A 20,220-nucleotide genomic window follows, 5' to 3' on the forward strand; every position below is an offset into this window, starting at 1 on the left:
CTAAGAGAAATGATATTTGCAGTCATAGAGTGTACAAGTGCCGCATACTCATTTTTAAAAGTAAGTAAATATGAGATTGACATGAAAAAATAAAATAAAATAAAAATTAATTTTTTAATACAAAATTTTACTATTTTCTAAAAGAGAAAATCTTCAAGTCAGTACATCTGTTCTTGAGCTGAAAATAGCCTCTTATAAGAGCCGGCCACGTAGCCCACCCATTTCACTAATAATGGGACGCAACACACCAAAAAAAAAAAAAATTCTACTCGTCTGACTCTCACCCTGCTCTCCCTCTCGCACCGAAGCCCCCTCTCTGTTCTCTCACCCTCGTCGAACTACGTGGTGGTCTCCCTCTCTTGCCCTAGTCTCTCTTTCACTCTCTTGCCCTCGTCAAATTCAGATGGATTATGGATTTGGAGTTTTTTAACAGTGGTGACGCGTTGGACTACATGGTGGCTGTCGAGCTTCATGGTGGTTGTGGGTGCCGACGAAATGTATGGTGGCTGACTCGTGACATTGAGCTACTTGCCTTTGGCGTTGAAATGGTTGTGGGTGGTTGCTATCGACGTCAAAATGGTTGTGGGTGGTTGTGGAGTGGGTTGCTGGCGTGACCACACAGGAAAGGCAGCGATGGCTGCAATGGGTATAGCAAAAAAACAAGTAAAAGATGTAGGGTATGTACTGATATTCTGATTTAGTGATCCTCATTGTGTTATAGTATATATAGTTAACGTGTCAAGATTTTATTAGTTGCTGATCTAAATGCCGGTCGGCTCCAAAGCGGAACTCTTTCTAAAACAGTGAAATTATGACTTACTCCGAGTCCAAACGAGTTTAGACACATAAATTCAATACAGAAAACCTAACCCACGAAACCTGGGCATGGCCTTTTTTTTTTTTTCCCTGAGCTTATACATGTGTGCTTCGTGAAAAGGCATTGAGAGGAAAGAAAAATGTCGGAATCGCGCCCAGTGACTGTAAAACCAGAAATCGGAACAGCAGAGAGCTCCGTAGAAGAGAACTCGAACTCGAACTCGAACTCGAAGAGACCTCCTAAGTTTGTCGTTCTAGCCGACCTCAACGTCGACCCTCCTGAAGCCGACGAGGACGATTCCATCCACGTTTCCGCCCCTGACCTCACCAGGTTCCTCCTCGTTCTCCTGTCTTATTTTCGTTTTCTTTTTACTGTTTTTTACCCTCTGTTTGATTGCCAGGAAAATTGATGTTTTGAATTTTTGCGCATACGAAGCTTGGGGTGATACTAATTATAATTATAATCTCGATAAGCCGACTAGTTGTGGCGCACTCAGTTTTCCCTTCTCAGGTCGCTGACAATCTGAAACCTAACTAGACTTTCTTAGCAACGTAACAAAGTTTTTGAAAAGTTTCTATTTTCTTCCAAATCCTCCTGGAAAACATGCTTAGGAAAACTAAGATTCACTATAATGGGTCAATAAGTTGTATAATTACTCCGGAGTAATAAATTTTTTAATTTTGTGCAAAGCATAACATAGCTCAATGCTACTCTCTCTGTCTGGATTTCGATGAAGTCATTGGCCATTTCTTTCTTTTGGTTTTACAATGTGTAGATTGGCTAATGATCGGAGCAGTTGAAGAGCGATTTTATTTTATTATGTGTAGGTTGGCTAATGGCGAGAGCAGTCAAGATAAGTGTAGGGTAATGTGCAATGACAGTGAGGCCATGGAAGGTGAGGTTAAACGTTCAAACAAATTGGGTAAATGTCGTTCAAGAAATAATAAGGCAGATTGCTCTCTTGATTATGGAGGGGATGCTGATGGTGATCAGCATGGTCAAGGGGTTCCTTCTTCACGTGAGGAAAAAGTTAGCAGCCTTAAAACCGTGAGTTCCCTATAGGCTGTTAATTACTCTTTTTTGTTTGTGCCAGTATTTTTTATTTCATTTTTAATGTACTTTTTTCCTGCTCCCCCACCCAATATTTGGTTTCTCTGCGTGTGTGTGTTGCATGCATGTTTATGTACATGTAATTTTATAGGTCTCTGCTTTTGTAAATTTGTTTCCTTCTGCCTGACTATAATGGTGGCAGGCTCAATTAAATTTCTTCGGAGAAATTTTACCAACCTTTTCCCTTGGCTGCTTTTTGTGCTTTGAAGGAATGCTTACTATGATTTACAACGAGGCATATGTTGATTAAATTGAGAGAGAGAAAATACTTCCAAAGTTGAGAGAGAGAGAATCCTCTCCGTACACTTTTTGTTTGTTTGGCTGGTGATGCTCTTCATGGGAGGTTGAGTGACTGTTTACTGCAAGTATGAATAGGAATACGAGCATGTTGAATGCTGTTGTTATTGATCGTAAGTTATTTGAGGTAGTTAGAGTTGGGCGATGGGTGAACATTACAGAGAGGGGCTGGAAGCTAGTGAGAAGTCTGCATTTGGAGTTAAGCTTGACTTGTTGGTTCACAAAAGCTTTGGAGGACCGCTCAAAAGTGGGAAGAAGGGACTTTTATTCGGTTCACAGAGAAGGGGACAAGGGCTACATAGCCCAGAGGTGTGTTTACTCCCAAGGGGCATTCATGGCGTTGGTAGAGTTCAGACAGGGGGGTCAAAGAAATAATCTTCTCATTCCTAAAGGGAGAGATGCGAGGGGGTGGAGTAAGCTGGTGGAAGTGTTGAGGGTGGTAGGCAGGGCCGTGTAGCTGAGTCGTCTCCTCCATTGGTGGTAGCAGCGACGGCAGTTCAACCCTCGACATCGTATCTGGAGGCCCTAAAAAAATCGAAGGTTGTTTACCCACCCTATCAACCTGTCAGTCAGAGAGGAGGTGTGCTGTTGCAAGCTGGAGACGTCGCTTCTTCAGTAAAGGTGCAGAAGAGGGAAGGGGCTGTCAGTGGAATTGTCGGACTTAATAAGGAAAATCTTTTGCGGGTTGTGATGGAAATGCAGAGGAAAATAGAAGATGTGCAGGCTGATTTATGTTTATTGAAATGGTGCGTTGAAGATGAAGCAGGGGTGGAAGTGGGTGTGGGCCAAGGTTATCAGAATGGGACATGGTCAATGGGCCAGCAGAATGGGCCCAGGAGTTTTATGCAGGCCTCAGTTAAAGGAATCGATGCTGGGCCTAGGGTTTTTCAGTCGAAACAAAAGAGGCCCGTGTGGAGGAGATGCGGGGTGTCTGCATCAGGCCCTTCAGCGGGTGGGCCTTAGCCACCGTTGCCAGCGAAGAGCCAGGTGGCCCCGGCGAAGGTGGCGACACCGCCGACTGAGGCTAGGTTGTCGGAATCTGCTCCGGCGAGAAATGGAGTGGGAGAAATGTATCGGGATCCTTTCGTGTGTGCGATAGATGCTGGTATTTCGTCGTCCACAGAACGGTCGGCAGCTTCTTTGCCATCAGTAGAGGAGAGGTGCTTTGAGGCTTCTTCCTGCGAGGAGATGCTTGAGAAGGGGGGGTGTACAGAGAACTCGCGGGATGACTGTCAGGTGGAGTTGGTGGTGCTACCGCCACAGTGTGATGCTGGTGTTGTTTCAGGTACCCAGAAATCGCCGATAGCCACAATGGGAGGGTCCTCTCCCTAGATGGAGGTCCAGTGTCATCTCGAGGACCATCTTGACTCCATCGTGGTGAGGAACTTTGGCTCTGAAGCTCAACTAGAGGCTGAGAAGGCAGGGGTGGAGGTGGTTCCCGAGACCCAATCTGGTTGTGAGGTATTGATGGTCCTTGAGACCCCATCTCCCACTTGTAATGCTGTGGTTGAATGGGGGGGTAGGAATCTTTTTGGAGAGGAAGGAAGGGGGGCGATTCCAAAGCTGCAGTGGGCTTCTAGTGATGGGGACCCTATCCCATTGAATCGTTTGCTACCAAATGAATCAAAAGCTCCGGATTGGCTGGTTCATAAGGTGAAAGAAATGCAATACTGGATAGGAATGGAATGTGTGGGTTATGAAGAGCAGTTTCTAGCTTTACTTACTACAATTAAAGCAGATCATACAAAGTCAAAGAAATTGGCGTCGAAAAAACAACGGGAGCTCAACTGCCTAACTTGGTCACTGAAGTATGAAGGAAGCTCAAGTTGTAAAATATCCAAAGGGAAGGGGCTCGCTTATTCTTTATGACGCCGAAAATTGTGTCTTGGAACGTCCGCAGGTTAAATGAGGTAAATAAGCGACTTCGTATAAAAAATTTGTTGTGGGAATGGAGGGCGGATATAGTATGCTTACAAGAAACTAAGTTGAAAAGCGTCTCTAGAAGGATCATCCAAAGTGTTTGGAGTTGTACTTATGCAGATTGGGCCTATCTAGCATCGAATGAGGCTTCGGGTGGAATCTTACTGATGTGGGATAAAAGAGTTGTTGAGAAAATAGAGGGAGTTTGTGGGAGAGTACTCAGTGGCATGCTCTTTTAAGAGTGTGGCAGATAATTTTGTCTGGGCATTTGCAGGCGTATACGGTCCAAATGTAGACAACAATAGGCGCTTCTTATGGAAGGAATTGGATGGATTACATAGTTGGTGGGAGATTCCGTGGTGTATAGGAGGGGATTTTAATGTCATCAGATTCCCTAGTGAACGATCTGGTGAGAGTAGGATGCGTCCAGCAATGACAGAGTTCTCAAATTGTATTTTTGACTTAAACTTGATGGATATTTCTCTATTGGGGGCTTCCTTTACTTGGTTGAATAATTAGACATGGTCCCAGTTAGACAGATTCCTAATTTCATCGTAGTGGGAGGGGCATTTTCTGGAGGTGAGCCAAAAGAGGTTGCCACGTCTTTGCTCAGATCATTTTCCTATTCTGTTGGATTGTGATGGTATTCTTAGCGGGCGTCATTACTTCAAGTTTGAAAACATGTGGTCGAAAAGTGAAGGTTTTGTGGATAAGGTAAATAGTGGTCTTCTTACCAATTCCATGGTAATCCCTCTTACATCCTAGCCTGTAAGGTAAAAGCTTTGAAAATTGACCTTAAGTTGTGGAATTCCCAATCCTTTGGAGATATTGGGGAGCGAAAAAAATTCATGGTTGAGTAGTTGCAACAGTTTGAACGGATACTTGAGGCTAGAGCCCTTTTACTGGAAGAGTTATTGCACAAGATAGAGTTGGTTTCAGAATTAGAAATAGTACTATCCTTTGAGGAGATTTCATGGCACCAGAAGTTGAGAGCTTTGTGGTTGAAAGAGGGGGATCGGAGTACTAAGTTCTTCCATAGAGTTGGTAATTCTCATAGAAGAATCAATACCATTGAAATGCTAAACATTAATGGTATGGAGTGTAAGGAGGCCCCTTTGATCTATGACCATGTGGTGGAGTTCTATGAACAATTGCTTACAGAAGATGAGGGATGGAGGCCAAAGCTAGATGGCCTCCCTTTTGACACTATTGAGCCCCAGGAAGCATCCTGGTTGGAGAGGCCTTTTGAAGAGGGGGAAGTGTTTGATGTAGTTAGGCGTATGGGCAAGGATAAAGCTCCAGGCCTACATGGTTTTACTATGGGCTTTTTCCAAGCTTGTTGGAGGTGGTGAAAGAGGACATTATGAATGTATTCCTGGAAGTATCTTTAGTTGGCAAGTTTCAAAAACGTCTAAATACTACCTTTATTACGTTGATCCCAAAGAAGATTGGAGCGGTGGAGGTTAAGGACTTTCAACCCATTAGCCTTGTGAATGGGGTGTATAAAATTATTTCCAAGGTTCTTGCTAACAGATTGGGGACGGTTTTGGGTAAGATCATTTCAAACCACAAAATGCATTTGTTAAGGGATGACAAATTTTGGATGCAGTCCTCTTAGTGAACGAGGGACTGGATAGCAGATTAAAGGCGGGTTCCACTAGAATTATTTGCAAACTAGATATGGAGAAGGCCTATGACCACGTAAATTGGGATTTTCTTTTGTACTTGTTGGGGAGATGCGGCGTTGGGGCTAGGTGGCGTTCTTGGATTAGTTGGTGCATCTCTACAGCTAGATTCTCTATATTGATTAATGGTTGCCCTACCGGCTTTTTCAGTAGCTCTCGAGGTCTAAGGCAGGGAGATCATTTGTCCCCACTTCTCTTCGTTATCATTATGGAAGCCTTGAGCAGGATGATATCGGCAGTGGTTACGCATGGTTTTGTGGCTAGTTTTTCAATTGGGGACCCCAATAGGGGCATTATTATTGTCTCATTTACTTTTTGCAGATGACACGCTCCTATTCTGTGAGGCAAATAGAAACCAGTTGAGGGCAGTGAAAGCTTTGTTATTATGCTTTGAAGTGGCGTCAGGTCTGAAAGTTAATTTTGACAAGTCAGAGTTAGTGCCAGTGGGGAATGTGAGCAACACTAGGCAACTAGCTAGTATTCTTGGGTGCAAGGTAGCTTATCTCTCCATTACCTACTTGGGATTGCCATTGGGGGCTGCTACAAGGGCCTCATCCATATGGGATTCAGTCATAGAGAAGATAGGAAGGAAATTGGCAGGGTGGAAGATTTGTCGAAAGGTGGCCGTTTGACTCTTATTAAGAGTACCCTCTCTAACTTACCGACGTACTTCTTATTTTTGTTCCAATTGCCTACCAGGGTAGCGGCTCGGATTGATAAACTGTATCGTGATTTCCTATGGGGTGGGATAGGGGATGATTTCAAATTTCACCTGGTCAGCTGGAATAAAGTATGTAGACCAATCTCGTCAGGTGGTTTGGGTATAAAAAATCTAAGAACATTCAATCAAGCCTTACTTAGGAAGTGGCTATGGAGGTATAACAAGGAGCCCGAAGCCCTTTAGAAACTGGCGATGGATTGTAAATATGGACGCATGTGGGGGTCTAGTGCACTGAAGAGATATCGGGGGTCAGCGGTTTGGAAACACATTAAGAAGGGGTGGAGGGCTTTTAGTAGCCATTTTATATTGGTGTTAGGGAGGGGTTCTTGTATTAAGTTTTGGAGAGACATATGGTGTGGGACTTCTCAGTTTGATCCTTTTATAATTCTCTTTCCCAAGCCGCAAACATTCCCTTCCCATGGAGGAGAATTTGGAGAAATAAGGCGTCGCCTGAAGCGGTCTTCTTTACTTGGACAGCAGCGTTGGGAGGATCCTGACGACCGACAATCTGAGGAAGCGCCAGATAGTTATACTTGACTGGTGTTGTATGTGTAAGAGATCTGGCGAGACAGTGGAACACCTCTTGTTACATTGTGAGACATCTAGAGCCTTGTGGGTGGAAGTCTTTAGCCGGATTGAACTATCTTTTGTTATGCCTGCTTGTGTGGTAGATCTCTTGGCCAGCTGGACACTTCCAAGTGGAGTTCAACAAATCAAGGCGGTGTGGAAAATGATCCCGATCTGTATTATGTGATGTATATGGCAAGAGCGCAATGATCGGACTTTCGAAAACAAGGAGCGGTCTCAAGAGGAACTTCGATCCCTATTTTCAGCACTTTATTGCTATGGGCCATTGCTGTAGATTTTAATCGCTTGAATTTTCATGACTTTTTAGTTTCCCTTACTTCAACCTAGATAGGTCTTATCTCTTGTATACCATCTTGTGTACTCGGACTTTGCCTATCTTTATTAATATATTCTTGATTACTTATAAAAAAAAAAAAAATTTACAATGATGCAATACATATAATTACTCCTCCATGTAACTGTTTCTAGTTCTTAAATAGGTGTATTCACATGTATACTTCCAGTGTACCTGGGCTATGCGTATTTTCTTTATCAATGAAATAATTTATTACTTATTAAAAAAAAATTACTCCATTTATTTTTTTAATTGTTTATGTTAGACCTATAGAATACAATAAATCTTAAGGACTCTGGGCATGCTTGTCCAATTCCCTTGTTACTATGACTCGCATATTAATGTCAGTTTCAGCTGCATTATCCTGGCTATGGCGACTCTTTTGGATTTCCACTGCCCATGTTTTATAATGAGCATTCTACAAAAATTACTCCACTCTGTTCCACTCATGCTAGAACGCTGCTTACATTCCCTTTTGTGAATCATATAATTGTTTACTTTGTCAGGTATAATTGTGTATGTGGCAGAAAAGCAGTATCGTTGGCTGTCTTGCACTCATACAATTCATACTGTCTCATACATTCTTAAAGTTTTCTGTGATCAAATTCTTGATGCACTCAGTTCATACTTGTAGGGGTTAGTTCATGTTGCAAGGAAGATGCCCAAAAATGCTCATGCTCATTTCATACTTGGCCTTATGTACCAAAGGTTGGGTCAACCTCAGAAGGTAGGATTTTGAATTTGCTGAGCTTTCTGTTTGCATCAATATGCATGTTGAAACCTTCATCAAGTTAGAATATTATTAGGCAGTTTCGTCATATGAGAAGGCAACGGAGATCTTGCTCCGCCCTGAGGCAGAGATCGATAGGCCAGATCTTCTTTCATTGGTTCAAATTCATCATGCACAGGTGCAGTAATCCTGATAACTATAGTGTAGTTTCCAGTTACGTAAGCTTTTCTTATTTTGTTTATTTATTTTCTACTATGAACTGAATGATCCAAATATGGCTAATCTTGTTAACATGTTTTTTTTTTTTTTTGTCCAACTGTAGTGTTTAATAGTAGAAAGTTCAGTGGATAGCAATTCAGATAAAGAAATTGAACCCAAAGAGCTTGAGGAGATTCTTTCTAAACTGAAAGAATCAATGCAATCAGATATTAGACAAGCCGCTTTATGGAATTCCCTAGGCTTGATACTTCTGAAAAGTGGTCGTCTACAGGTATACGTACGGTGCTTGGTTTTGTTCACAGTTGCATTTTCTCCTTTTGTAATCTGATATGGACTTTGTTATTTCCTGTAGAGTGCTATTACGATTCTATCATCTTTGTTGGCAGTTGCCCCCGACAATTATGATTGCCTTGGAAACCTTGGTATTGCTTACCTTCAAAAGTAAGGTTGAATTATTATACCATCAATATTGTGTAACCTCCTGTAATTTTCTGCTTCCTTCATTTTGCTCTGTGGCGGTAGACTGGTCATTAATATAAATTTATATCCCAGCAATACTATTGCAAAGAAAATTAAAACCAAATAAAATGAACTGCTGGAGGATTGCCGATGGCATTTCATAGTAATCCCACAAAAGATTCTGTCATCTTTAATGCAGTTGCCTCTGACAACTATGGTTGTGTTGGAAACCTTGGGGGATTGCTTACCTGTAGGGGTGAATTATTATACCATCCATCTTTTGTAACCTCCTATAATTTTCTGTTTCCTTCATTCTTGTTCATCAATATAAATCGCCACTTGAGTATGTCTCCAGCTGCTCATCTTACTTGGTCTTATACATTTTCTTTGCAATAATATTACTGGGATGTAACACACACAAGGCTCTATGAGGAAGGGAATGGCCTTTGTAGTGTTTTTTTTTTTTCAGTGTCATTAAAGTTTCTGCTTTTACAACCAGTGCTCCTTTCACATGGAAATAATGCTGATTACTCTACCCTGCAGTGGAAACTTGGATCTATCAGAAAAATGTTTTCAGCAGTTACTCCTAAAGGATCAAAATCATCCTGCTGCCTTAATAAACTATGCTGCCCTTCTTTTATGTAAATATGGATCAGTTGTAGCAGGTATGCTTTTGAAGAGCTTGACTTCATGTTAGATGAATTCTACTTTTTTCTTTATTCACTGTGCTCATTCTGTAAATTTGTACAATTCTGGTAGATACATTGCAATCTTTAAGGAATGGTTCTTTATGTTATTATTAATGTGAGATGGTTGAAAAAGCCTTAATGAATCATTTCTATATTCCTAAATTCTTAGGTGCTGGCGCAAATGCTGGTGACGGTGCATCCTTAGAGCAGGTTACAGCTGTCAATGTTGCAAAGGAGTGTTTGCTAGCAGCATTAAAAATAGATCCAAAAGCTGCACATATATGGGCAAACCTTGCCAATGCATATTTTGTGATGGGTGATCATAGAAGTTCTGGCAAGTGCTTGGAGAAGGTGCACATGGCTCATTGCTAAAGTTGTTTATAAGTTATTTTTGAGGTTGCCAATTGACCTTCTTATTCTTACTGGAAGATTTTCGTCTTGGGGCCTGATAATAAATATTGGATAGCTACGTATTTGCTTGCCTTTACTTCAGAAGCAAATAATACTAGTTCTTCACTTATTTGAACAGAGTTTGTCTGCTCTTTTTAACATGTGGTTTTCATTTGACTTAATTTCCTCTTACTGTTGTTCTTTAGGCAGCAAAGTTGGAGCCCAATTGCATGTCTACGCGATATGCTGTTGCAGTTCACCGAATTAAGGATGCAGAAAGGTCTCAAGATCCTAGTGAACAGCTTTCTTGGGCTGGAAATGAGATGGCTTCTATAATAAGAGATGGAGATTCTGTTCTGCTTGATCTTCCAGTGGCATGGGCAGGGCTTGCCATGGTTCACAAAGCACAACATGAGATTACCGCTGCATTTGAAACTAAGCAGACTGAGTTGTCGGAGGTGAAAGATCGTGCTGTTAACAGCCTAAAGCAGGTATTTTTCCGGCTTTTCAGAATAACTTTTGCACAAAAGAGCCCTTCTTGTATGCTCTTGATATATTTCCTAAGAGTAATTAGTCAATGATGCATGACAGAAGGAGCTTCTCATGTAGTGTATTCTACCATGTACTGTACTTACATCCGATTTAACCTTAAACAGTTTAGATATGTATAGAATATTTATTTGATGATATGCATACTTTTTTTTTTTTTTTTTGGGGGGGGGGGGGGGGGGTCATAGGAGTCAATTTCATGAATGCAAATTAAGAATTTATGAACAGATTTGTTGCTAATGTTCTGCATATTAAACATACATAAAAAGTCTTTGGAGATTTTGTATTAATGCAATGGTTATAACTTATAAGTTTTTTTTATGTAAGTATTCAATGGTTATAAGTTGACAGACAATAATAAATCACTTCCCTTAGCCTTTGTAGTGGCATATTTTCTGCACTGACCTCATACAATTTTTACTCTTAAGAATGAGATTTGGAAGACAATAATTTATGTCATTTGTTTGAGTAATGTTCATCGATCTTACCTAATAGAATTACGGGGCGAAAGTACATCTTGCACCCTAATAATCTATTTCATTTGCTTAAGTAATAGTTCATCAGTCTTGCTAATAGAATTTAAGGGGAAAGTACATTTTGCACCCCCCTAATTACCATTTGTTTTTCAATTTGCGCCCCAAACTACCACTTTTTGACAATTTTTATCGTCAATCATAATTTGACTGTCAAGATTAGGCTACATATCCCATTTTTGACCGACTGTGCCACATATCCCATTTTTAATTGATCATAACAGTCAGATTTAAACTGATGGTGCAAATTGTCAAAAAGTGGTAGTTTGGGGTGCAAACTGAAGGTTTTGATAATTTGGGGTGTAAATTCATGGAGTGATTGATAGTTTTTTCTATGAGAAAAGCTTCAAATCAGATGAGGTGCAAATGTAAGATTTGCACCCTTAAATTAGAGATAGACATGTAAAATGATTTCATAAATTTGCCCTAAAACTGGTCAGATACTAAATTTTTTTTCTGTCGGTCTCTCCCTCTCTTGCTCTCAGCAAACTCTCTCTCCTCACTCGGCAAACTCTCTTTATATCTCTTTGCAAGCTCTCTCTCTCCTCAACAAACTCCCTCTCTCTCAAGCTCTCTTTCTCCTCACTCTAAGCAATCTCTCTCTCTCTCTTCAACCTCGATTTTCTGTTGGTCTCTCTCCCCTCAACAAAGTCTCTCTCTCTCTCTCTCTCTCTCTCTCTCTCTCTCTCTCTCTTCTCACTTTGTGAGAAATTAAGTCGGAAGAAATGAAATTCATCAAATAGAGTTGGATTCGTTGTGGGCAATTACTGGGTGGCTGGGTATTTGTGTTTTTGTTTGTGAGGAGAGAGAACGAGTGGTATTATATGGGTAGAATGGGAGAAATGGCATCTCTTCTCCTCCTGGTCATTTGGTTTTCTTCAACTGTCCAGGTGATTTGGGTTTGTCTTAATAAATTTGCAGTTCCATTGAAAGGCCGACAAACTTGAGGAGAGCGAGAGAGCTTGAGAGAAATCTCCATGGTGGAGACAGGCTTCAGCTGTGTGACTACATTGCTCCACATTTCATTTTATCCGCTGCAGTTGTGTCTATGGTAATAAAATTAAAGAAGCAATGTGGCTGTGTCTCATTGAAGGGTGTAAATTCCACTTAAACACCACGTCCGGCCTGAAGACCCTCTTTTTTTTTTTATAAGTAGAGTGATTGATAATTTTTTTTTTTATAAGTATATATCTTTTTGAGGTAAGAATTTGACATTGTGAAAATGAAAAAAAGTGCTTCTCTCTCCTTATTTTCTCTCCGTACACTTTTTGTTTGTTTGGCTGGTGATGCTCTTCATGGGAGGTTGAGTGACTGTTTATTGCAAGTATGAGTAGGAACATGAGTATGTTGAATGTTGTTGTTATTGATCGTAAGTTATTTGAGGTAGTTAGAGTTGGGCGATGGGTGAACGTTACAAAGAGGGGCTGGAAGTTGGTGAGAAGTATGCATTTGGAGTTAAGCTCGGCTTGTTGGTCCACAAAAGCTTTGGAGGACTGCTCAAAGGTGGGAAGAAGGGAGTTTTATTAGGCTCACAGAGAAGGGGACAGGGGCTTCATAGCTCAGAGGTGTGCTAACTCCCAAGGGGCATTCATGTCGTTGGTGGAGTTCAGACAGGGGGGTCGGAGAAATAATCTTCTCATTCCTGAAGGGAGAGATGGGAGGGGGTGGAGTAAGTTGGTGGAAGTGTTAAGGGTGGTAGGTAGTGGCTGTGTAGCTGAGTCGTCTCCTCCAATGGTGGTAGCGGTGACGGCAGCTCAACCCTCGACATCGTATTTGGAGGCCTTCAAAAAACTAAAGGTTTTTTACCCACCCTCTCAACCTGTCAGTCTGAGAGGAGGTGCGCTATTGCAGGCTGGAGACGTCGTTGCTTTAGTAAAGGTGCAGAAGAGGGAAGGGGCTGGCAGTGGAATTGTCGGACTTAAAAAGGAAAATCTTTTGCAGGTTGTGATGGAAATGCAGAGGAAAATAGAAGATGTGCAGGCTGATTTATGCTTATTGAAATGGTGCGTTGAAGATGAAGCAGGGGTGGAAGTTGGGTGTGGGCCAAGGTTATCAGAATGGGACATGGTCTATGGGACAGCAGAATGGGCCCAGGAGTTTTATGCAGGCCTCAAGCAAAGGAATCGATGCTGGGCCTTGGGTTTTTCAGCCGAAACAAAAGAGGCACGTGTGGAGGAGATGCGGGGGTCTGCATCAGGCCTTTCGGCGGGTGGGCCTCAGCCACCGTTGCCGGCGAAGAGCCAGGTGGCCCCGGCGAAGGTGGCGACACCTTCGACAAAGGCTAGGTTGCCGGAATCTGCTCTAGCGAGAAATGGTGTGCGAGAAATGAATCGGGATCCTTCCCTGTGTGCGATAGATGTCGGTATTTCGACGACCATAGAACCGACGGCGGCTCCTTTGCCCTCAATAGAGGATAGGTGCTTTGAGGCTTCTTCGGGCGAGGAGATGCCTGAGAAGGGGGGGTGTACAGAGAACTCGCGGGATGGCTGTCAGGTGGAGTTGGTGGTGCTACCGCCACCGTGCAACGCCGGTGTTGTTTCAGGTACCCAGAAATTGCCGATAACCCTGATGGGAGGGTCCCCTCCCAGACGGAGGTCCAGTGTCATCCCAAGGACCATCTTGACTCCATCGTGGTGAGGAACTTCGGCTCTGAAGCTCAACTAGAGGCTGAGGAGGTAGGGGTGGAGGTGGTTCCTGAGACCCAATCTGGCTGTGAGGTATTGATGGTCCCTGAGACCCAATCTCCCACTTGTACTGCTATGGTTGAATGGGAAGGTAGGAATCTTTTCGGAGAGGAAGGAAGGGGGGCAATTCCTAATCTGTAGTGGGCTTCTAGTGATGGGAACCCTATCCCATTGAATCATTTGCTACCAAATGAATCGAAAACTCTGGATTGGCTGTTTCAAACGGTGAAAGAAATGCAACACTGGATAGGAATGGAATGTGTGGGTTATGAAGAGCAGTATCTAGCTTTACTTATTGCAATTGAAGTGGATCATAAACAGTCAAAGAAATTAGCGTTGAAAATACAGCGGGAGTTCAACCGCCTAACTTGGTCATTGAAGTATGAAGGAAGCTCAAGTCGTAAAAAATCCAAAGGGAAGGGGCTCGCCTATTCTTTATGAATCCAAAAATTGTGTCTTGGAACGTCTGCGGGTTAAATGAGGTAAATAAGCGACTTCGTATAAAAAATTTGTTGCGAGCATGGAGGGCAGATATAGTATGCTTACAAGAAACTAAGTTGAAAAGCGTCTCTAGAAGGATCATCCAAAGTGTTTGGAGTTGTACTTATGCAGATTGGGCCTATCTATAGCATCAAATGGGGTTTCAAGTGGAATCTTACTGATATGGGATAAAAGAGTTGTTGAGAAAATAGAGGAGTTTGTGGGAGAGTACTCAGTGGCATGCCCTTTTAAGAGTAGTAGATAATTTTGTATGGGTTTTTGCAGGTGTATATGGTCCAAATGTAGACATGATAGACGCTTCTTATGGAGGAACTTGCTGGATTACATCGCTGGTGGGAGATTCCTTGGTGTATAGGAGGGGATTTTAATGTCATCAGATTCCCTAGTGAACGATCTGGTGAGGGTAGGATGCGTCCAGCAATGATAGAGCTCTCAAATTGTATTTTTGACTTAAACCTCATGGATATTTCTCTATTGGGGGGTTCCTTTACTTGGTCAAATAATCAGACATGGTCCCGATTGGACAGATTCCTAATTTCAACGCAGTGGGAGGGGCATTTTTCGGAGGTGAGCCAAAAGAGGCTGCCACGTCTTTGCTTGGATCATTTTCCTATTCTGTTGGATTGTGGTGGTATTCGTAGCGGGGCGTCGTTACTTCAAGTTTGAAAACATGTGGTTGAAAAGTGAAGGTTTTGTGGATAAGGTTAGGCAATGGTGGTCTTCTTACCAGTTCCATGGTAATCCCTCTTACATCCTAACCTGTAAGTTAAAAGCTTTGAAAATTGACCTTAAGTTGTGGAATTCACAATCCTTTGGAGATATTGGGGAGCAAAAAAAATTCATGGTGGAGGAGTTGCAATAGTTTAAGCGGATACTTGAGGCTAGAGGCCTTTTACCAGAAGAGTTATTGCACAAGACAGAGTTGGTTTCAGAATTAGAAAGAGTACTATCATTTGAGGAGATTTCATGGCGCCAGAAGTCAAGAGTTTTGTGGTTGAAAAAGGGGGATCGGAGTACTAAGTTCTTTCGTAGAGTTGCTAATTCTCATAGAAGAACCAATACCATTGAAATGTTGAACATTAATGGTATGAAGTGTGAGAAGGCCCCTTTGATTTGTGACAATGTGGTGGAGTTTTATGAGCAACTGCTTACAGAAGGTGAGGGATGGAGGCCAAAGCTAGATGGCCTTGCTTTTGACACTATTGAGCCCCAGGAAGCCTCCTGGTTGGAGAGGCCTTTTGAAGAGGCGAAAGTGTTTGATGTAGTCAGATGTATGGGTAAGGATAAAGCTCCAAGCCCATATGGTTTTTCTATGGGCTTTTTCCAAGATTGTTGGGAGATGGTGAAAAAGGACATTATGAATGTGTTCTAGGAAGTATGTTTAGTTGGCAAGTTTGAGAAACGTCTAAATACTACCTTTTTTACGTTGATCCCGAAGAAGATTGGAGCGGTGGAGGTTAAGGATTTTCGACCCATTAGCCTTGTGAATGGGGTGTATAAAATTATTTCCAAAGTTCTTGCTAACAGATTGGGGACGGTTTTGGGTAAGATCATTTCAAAACCACAAAATGCATTTGTTAAGGGACGACAAATTTTGGATTCAGTCCTCTTAACGAATGAGGGATTGGATAGCAGATTAAAGGCGGGTTCCACTGGAATTATTTGCAAACTAGATATGGAGAAGACCTATGACCACGTAAATTGGGATTTCCTCTTGTACTTGTTGGGGAAATGCGGATTTGGGGCTAGGTGGCGTTCTTGGATTAGTTAGTGCATCTCTACAGCCAGATTCTCTATATTGATTAATGGCTACCCTAGCGGCTTTTTCAGCAACTCTTGAGGTCTAAGGCAAGGAGATCCTTTGTTCCCACTTCTCTTTGTTATCATTATGGAAGCCTTGAGTAGGATGATATCGGCGGTGGTTATGCATGGTTTTGTGGCTGGTTTTTCAATTGGTGACCCCAACAGGGGCATTATTACTTTGTCTCATTTAAGTTTTACAAATGACACACTCCTATTTTGTGAGGCAGATAGAAACGAGTTGAGGGCAGTGAAGGCTTTGTTATTATGTTTTGAAGCAGCGTCAAGTCTGAAAGTTAATTTTGACAAGTCAGAGTTAGTGCCAGTGAGGAATGTGAGCAACACTAGGCAACTAGCTAGTATTCTTGGGTGCAAGGTAGCTTCTCTCCCCATTACCTACTTGGGATTGCCATTGGGGGCTGCCGCAAGGGCCTCATCCATATGGGATTCAGTCATAAAGAAGATAGGAAGGAAATTGGCAGGGTGGAAGATTTGTCGAAAGGTGGCCGTTTGACTCTTATTAAGAGTACCTTCTCTAATTTACCGATGTACTTCTTATCTTTGTTCCAATTGCCTGCCAGGGTAGCAGCTCGGATTGATAAACTATATCATGATTTCCTATGGGGTGGGATAGGGGATGAATTCAAATTTCATCTGGTCAGCTGGGATAAAGTGTGTAGGCCAATCTCGTCAAGTGGTCTGGATATAAAAAATCTAAGAACATTCAATCAAGCCTTACTTGGGAAGTGGCTATGGAAGTATAACAAGGAGCCCGAAGCCCTTTGGAAACTGGCGATTGATTGTAAATATATGTGGGGGGGCTAGTGCCCTGGAGAGATATCTGGGGTCAACAGTGTGGCGGTTTGGAAACACATTAGGAAGTGGTGGTAGGCTTTTAGTACACATTCTAAATTGGTGTTAGGGAGGGGTTCTCGCATTAAGTTTTGAAGAGACGTGGTGGTGTGGGAATGGGGCTCTAAAGGATGCATTTCCAACTATTTTCCAAGTGGCACGTAACCAGGATGCTTCAATAGAGGACCTTATGACTCTATCAGGAGACCAAGTGCAGTGGAATGTCACGTTTAGTAGAGCAGTGCAAGATTGGGAAGTGGACACCTTTGAGGCTTTTTTCAGCCTTCTATATTCTGTGAAGCCCAATAGACTGCAAGGTGATAGGATGTGGTGGACTCCAGCAGGTAAGGGCATTTTCTCAGTTCGATCCTTCTATAAGTCTCTTTCCCAAGCCGCAAACATTCCATTCCCATGGAGGAGAATTTGGAGAAATAAGGCGCCGCCTAAAGCAGTCTTCTTTGCTTGGACAGCAGCGTTGGGGAGGATCCTAACTATCGACAATTTGAGGAAGTGTCGGATAGTTATATGTGTAAGAGACATGGCGAGACAGTGACACACCTCTTGCTACATTGCGAGACATCTAGAGCCTTGTGGGTGGAAGTCTTTAGCCGGATTGAGCTATCTTTTGTTATGCCTGCATCTGTGGTAGATCTTTTGGCCAGCTGGATACTTCCAAGTGGAGATCAACAAATCAAGGCGGTGTGGAAAATGATCCCGTTCTGTATTATGTGGTGTATATGGCAAGAGCGCAATGATCGGACTTTCGAAAACAAGGAGCGGTCTCCAGAGGAACTTCGAACCCTATTTTTCAGCACTTTATTTCTATGGGCCATTGCTTTAGATTTTAATAGCCTGAATTTTCATGATGTTTTAGTTTCCCTTACTTCGACCTAGATAGGTCTTATCTCTTGTATACAATCTTGTGGACTTGGGCTTTGCCTATCTTTATTAATATATTCTTGATTACTTATAAAAAAAAAAAAAAAAAAGAATTTGACGTTGTAGAGTGATTGATAGTTTGGGGTACAAACTTTCCTCTAGAATTAAATTAATTGATGTAAATGATTGCTAAAGCCAAACAATGGGATTGTTTGTTGGGTATATTTATAAAGATTACTACTGCTATTCTTTTCCAAATTTTCCTTGCATTGATACATTTATCTCTATTGGGATTAGGCCATTGCAGAGGATCCAGATGATGCTGTTCAGTGGCACCAGCTTGGCCTTCATAACCTCTGCACTCGACAATTTAAAGCATCACAGAGGTACCTGAAAGCTGCAGTAGCACGTTTTAAAGAGTGCAGCTGTGCATGGTCTAACCTTGGTATGTGTGAACCCATAACATATTTGAATATCAAATTTTTTTTATCTCTCTCTCTCTCTCTCTCTCTCTTTCCTGCCCCCGTGCCAGTGCCCAAGGGAGCCCTATTACTTTTTTTTTAACCCAATGTATTGTGGTTCTGTTTCTGTCACTAGGTATCTCACTTCAACTATTAGAGGAGCCATCACAAGCTGAAGCAGTGTACAAGCGGGCCTTGGCATTGGCAACAACAGAGGAAGCTCATGCTATATTTTCCAACCTAGGGAATCTGTACCGCCAGCAAAAACAATATGAGCGTGCGAAAGCAATGTTCACGAAGTCACTTGAACTGCTGCCTGGTTATGCTCCTGCATTCAACAACTTGGGTCTCGTGTTTGTTGCAGAGGGTCGCTGGGAGGAAGCGAAATATTGTTTCGAAAAAGCTTTCCAGGCAGACCCATTGCTAGATGTAGCCAAGTCCAACATGGTTAAAGCAGGGTCCATGTCAAGATTGTGTGATGGCTTGTCGTTATGTCATATTCAAGATTAATTATCTACTCGATTAGGGTAGGTAGGTAGTTCTGAATTATGAAATTTGGCTATAAACCTGTATATCACTGAAAGATGAAATCTGATCAGCATGTTTTTCCCTGTATCTCTATGTATGCCCTATTCCTAAATGAAAATTATTCTTCATTGTCCATAAAGAGAAAAACCTTGCACATCCATTCATTGACTTGTCTGGGTGGAGTTCATTGATTTTGGACCTCAGGTTTCTGATTGATTAAGAAAAGGCATCTCAATGTCTCTAAAGCAAAGTCTATTTTGTGAAAATGGAGCGTGGCTTCTCATGGTCTGGACATCCCATTGTAAAGTAAGAAATCGATATCATGTGGATCAATATACCAAGGAAATTGATGGTATATTTAACAACATGATGGTATATCATGTTACAACCTTTAAATGATGAAAATATATGGTTTGCAATGCCACTAAAATGGGAAATTGATTACGCATTCTATTGGGGGTGATCGACTATCTTTGGTTGCTTTATGGGTGCTTTTGTTGCAGGTATCGAAGGGAAAGGATGAGAACAGATAATTTTGAAGTTTCAGAGAAACTGAAAGATAGAATTGTTGCTGTGAGATGCATGGACGAGGAATTGAATTAGAAGGTGATCTTCTCTCATTCTAAATAATGCTCTTGCTTCTCTGCAGTGTGTTTTTTCCTATAGAATTGTTACATCTCCTATTTCTGTGTTACCTATATTTTTTAGCTGTTAAAATGAGTTTGATTAATGCATGGATTGTGTGTGCGCCCACGTGCATTTTCAAGTTTTGCTACAAATCAGTAACTGTTTACATCACACATCTCACACCTATAGCTTTTCATAGAGTGTGGGGGTATTTTTCATAGGATGTATGTGTGTTTTTCATAGGGTGTGGAGTGTGGGATAGTGAATAGTGACTGATGAGAAGAATTTTTGTTACTATTTGAAAACAAAACAAAATTACTTGCATTAAAAAAGGAAGACAAAAATGACATACTGATACTATTATTTCTTGATATGTCAGTACCTACACCAGTTTTTTTTACCCTTTTTCTCTCTGGGTAGTGATAGGCTTACTACCCTATTACTACCCATTTACTACTCAAGTGTATTTCAAGTTTTTTTATCATTTTCTTTGAAGTATTTTTTTAACATCCTTAATCACTAAGAAAAAATTAAAAAAATATATAACTTTACTAATACTCACTTCCTTAATCATTAAGTAAAAAAAAAAAAAATCAAATATAAAAAGAGTAGTAAATTGGTAATAGTAAGATAATAACCCTATCATTATTCTCTCTCCTGTGGCTTCTATAGTATACAAAAACTGATTTTCAATTCTGCAGGATTCTAAGGCAGCGATCATTACCCTGTTACACTTGAGCTAGAAGTCGGTGAATGTATTAAATGGAAATCTGTAATATTTGTAGCAAAGCACCAATTACATCTGCACTCGGAAAATCAATTGGGATTAGTGGTTAACTTGGTTGAT

At 41.6% G+C, this 20,220-nt stretch overlaps 1 protein-coding gene across 2 annotated transcripts; it reads left to right on the forward strand.

Moving 5' to 3' along the window:
* The first annotated feature begins 787 nt into the window (after nt 1–787).
* Nucleotides 788–20,210, forward strand: LOC121236924 (tetratricopeptide repeat protein 37). Of its 2 annotated transcripts, XR_005934843.1 has the most exons (13): nt 788–1,147; nt 1,645–1,864; nt 8,107–8,199; nt 8,279–8,380; nt 8,525–8,692; nt 8,774–8,862; nt 9,424–9,545; nt 9,739–9,920; nt 10,166–10,450; nt 18,055–18,202; nt 18,355–18,745; nt 19,250–19,352; nt 20,075–20,210. XR_005934843.1 is itself a non-coding variant. In XM_041133435.1 (11 exons), the coding sequence occupies exons 1-11, from the start codon at nt 957–959 to the stop codon at nt 18,726–18,728; spliced, it is 1,974 nt and encodes a 657-aa protein (XP_040989369.1). In that variant the 5' UTR covers nt 788–956; the 3' UTR covers nt 18,729–18,832. The 2 variants fall into 2 exon arrangements, 1 of the variants encoding a protein (XP_040989369.1); XM_041133435.1 differs by lacking the exons at nt 19,250–19,352; nt 20,075–20,210 and having other exon boundaries at nt 18,355–18,832.
* The last annotated feature ends 10 nt before the right edge of the window (nt 20,211–20,220 follow it).

Source organism: Juglans microcarpa x Juglans regia, chromosome 6S (assembly GCF_004785595.1).
Source record: "Juglans microcarpa x Juglans regia isolate MS1-56 chromosome 6S, Jm3101_v1.0, whole genome shotgun sequence".
NCBI classification, from domain to species: Eukaryota; Viridiplantae; Streptophyta; class Magnoliopsida; order Fagales; family Juglandaceae; genus Juglans; species Juglans microcarpa x Juglans regia.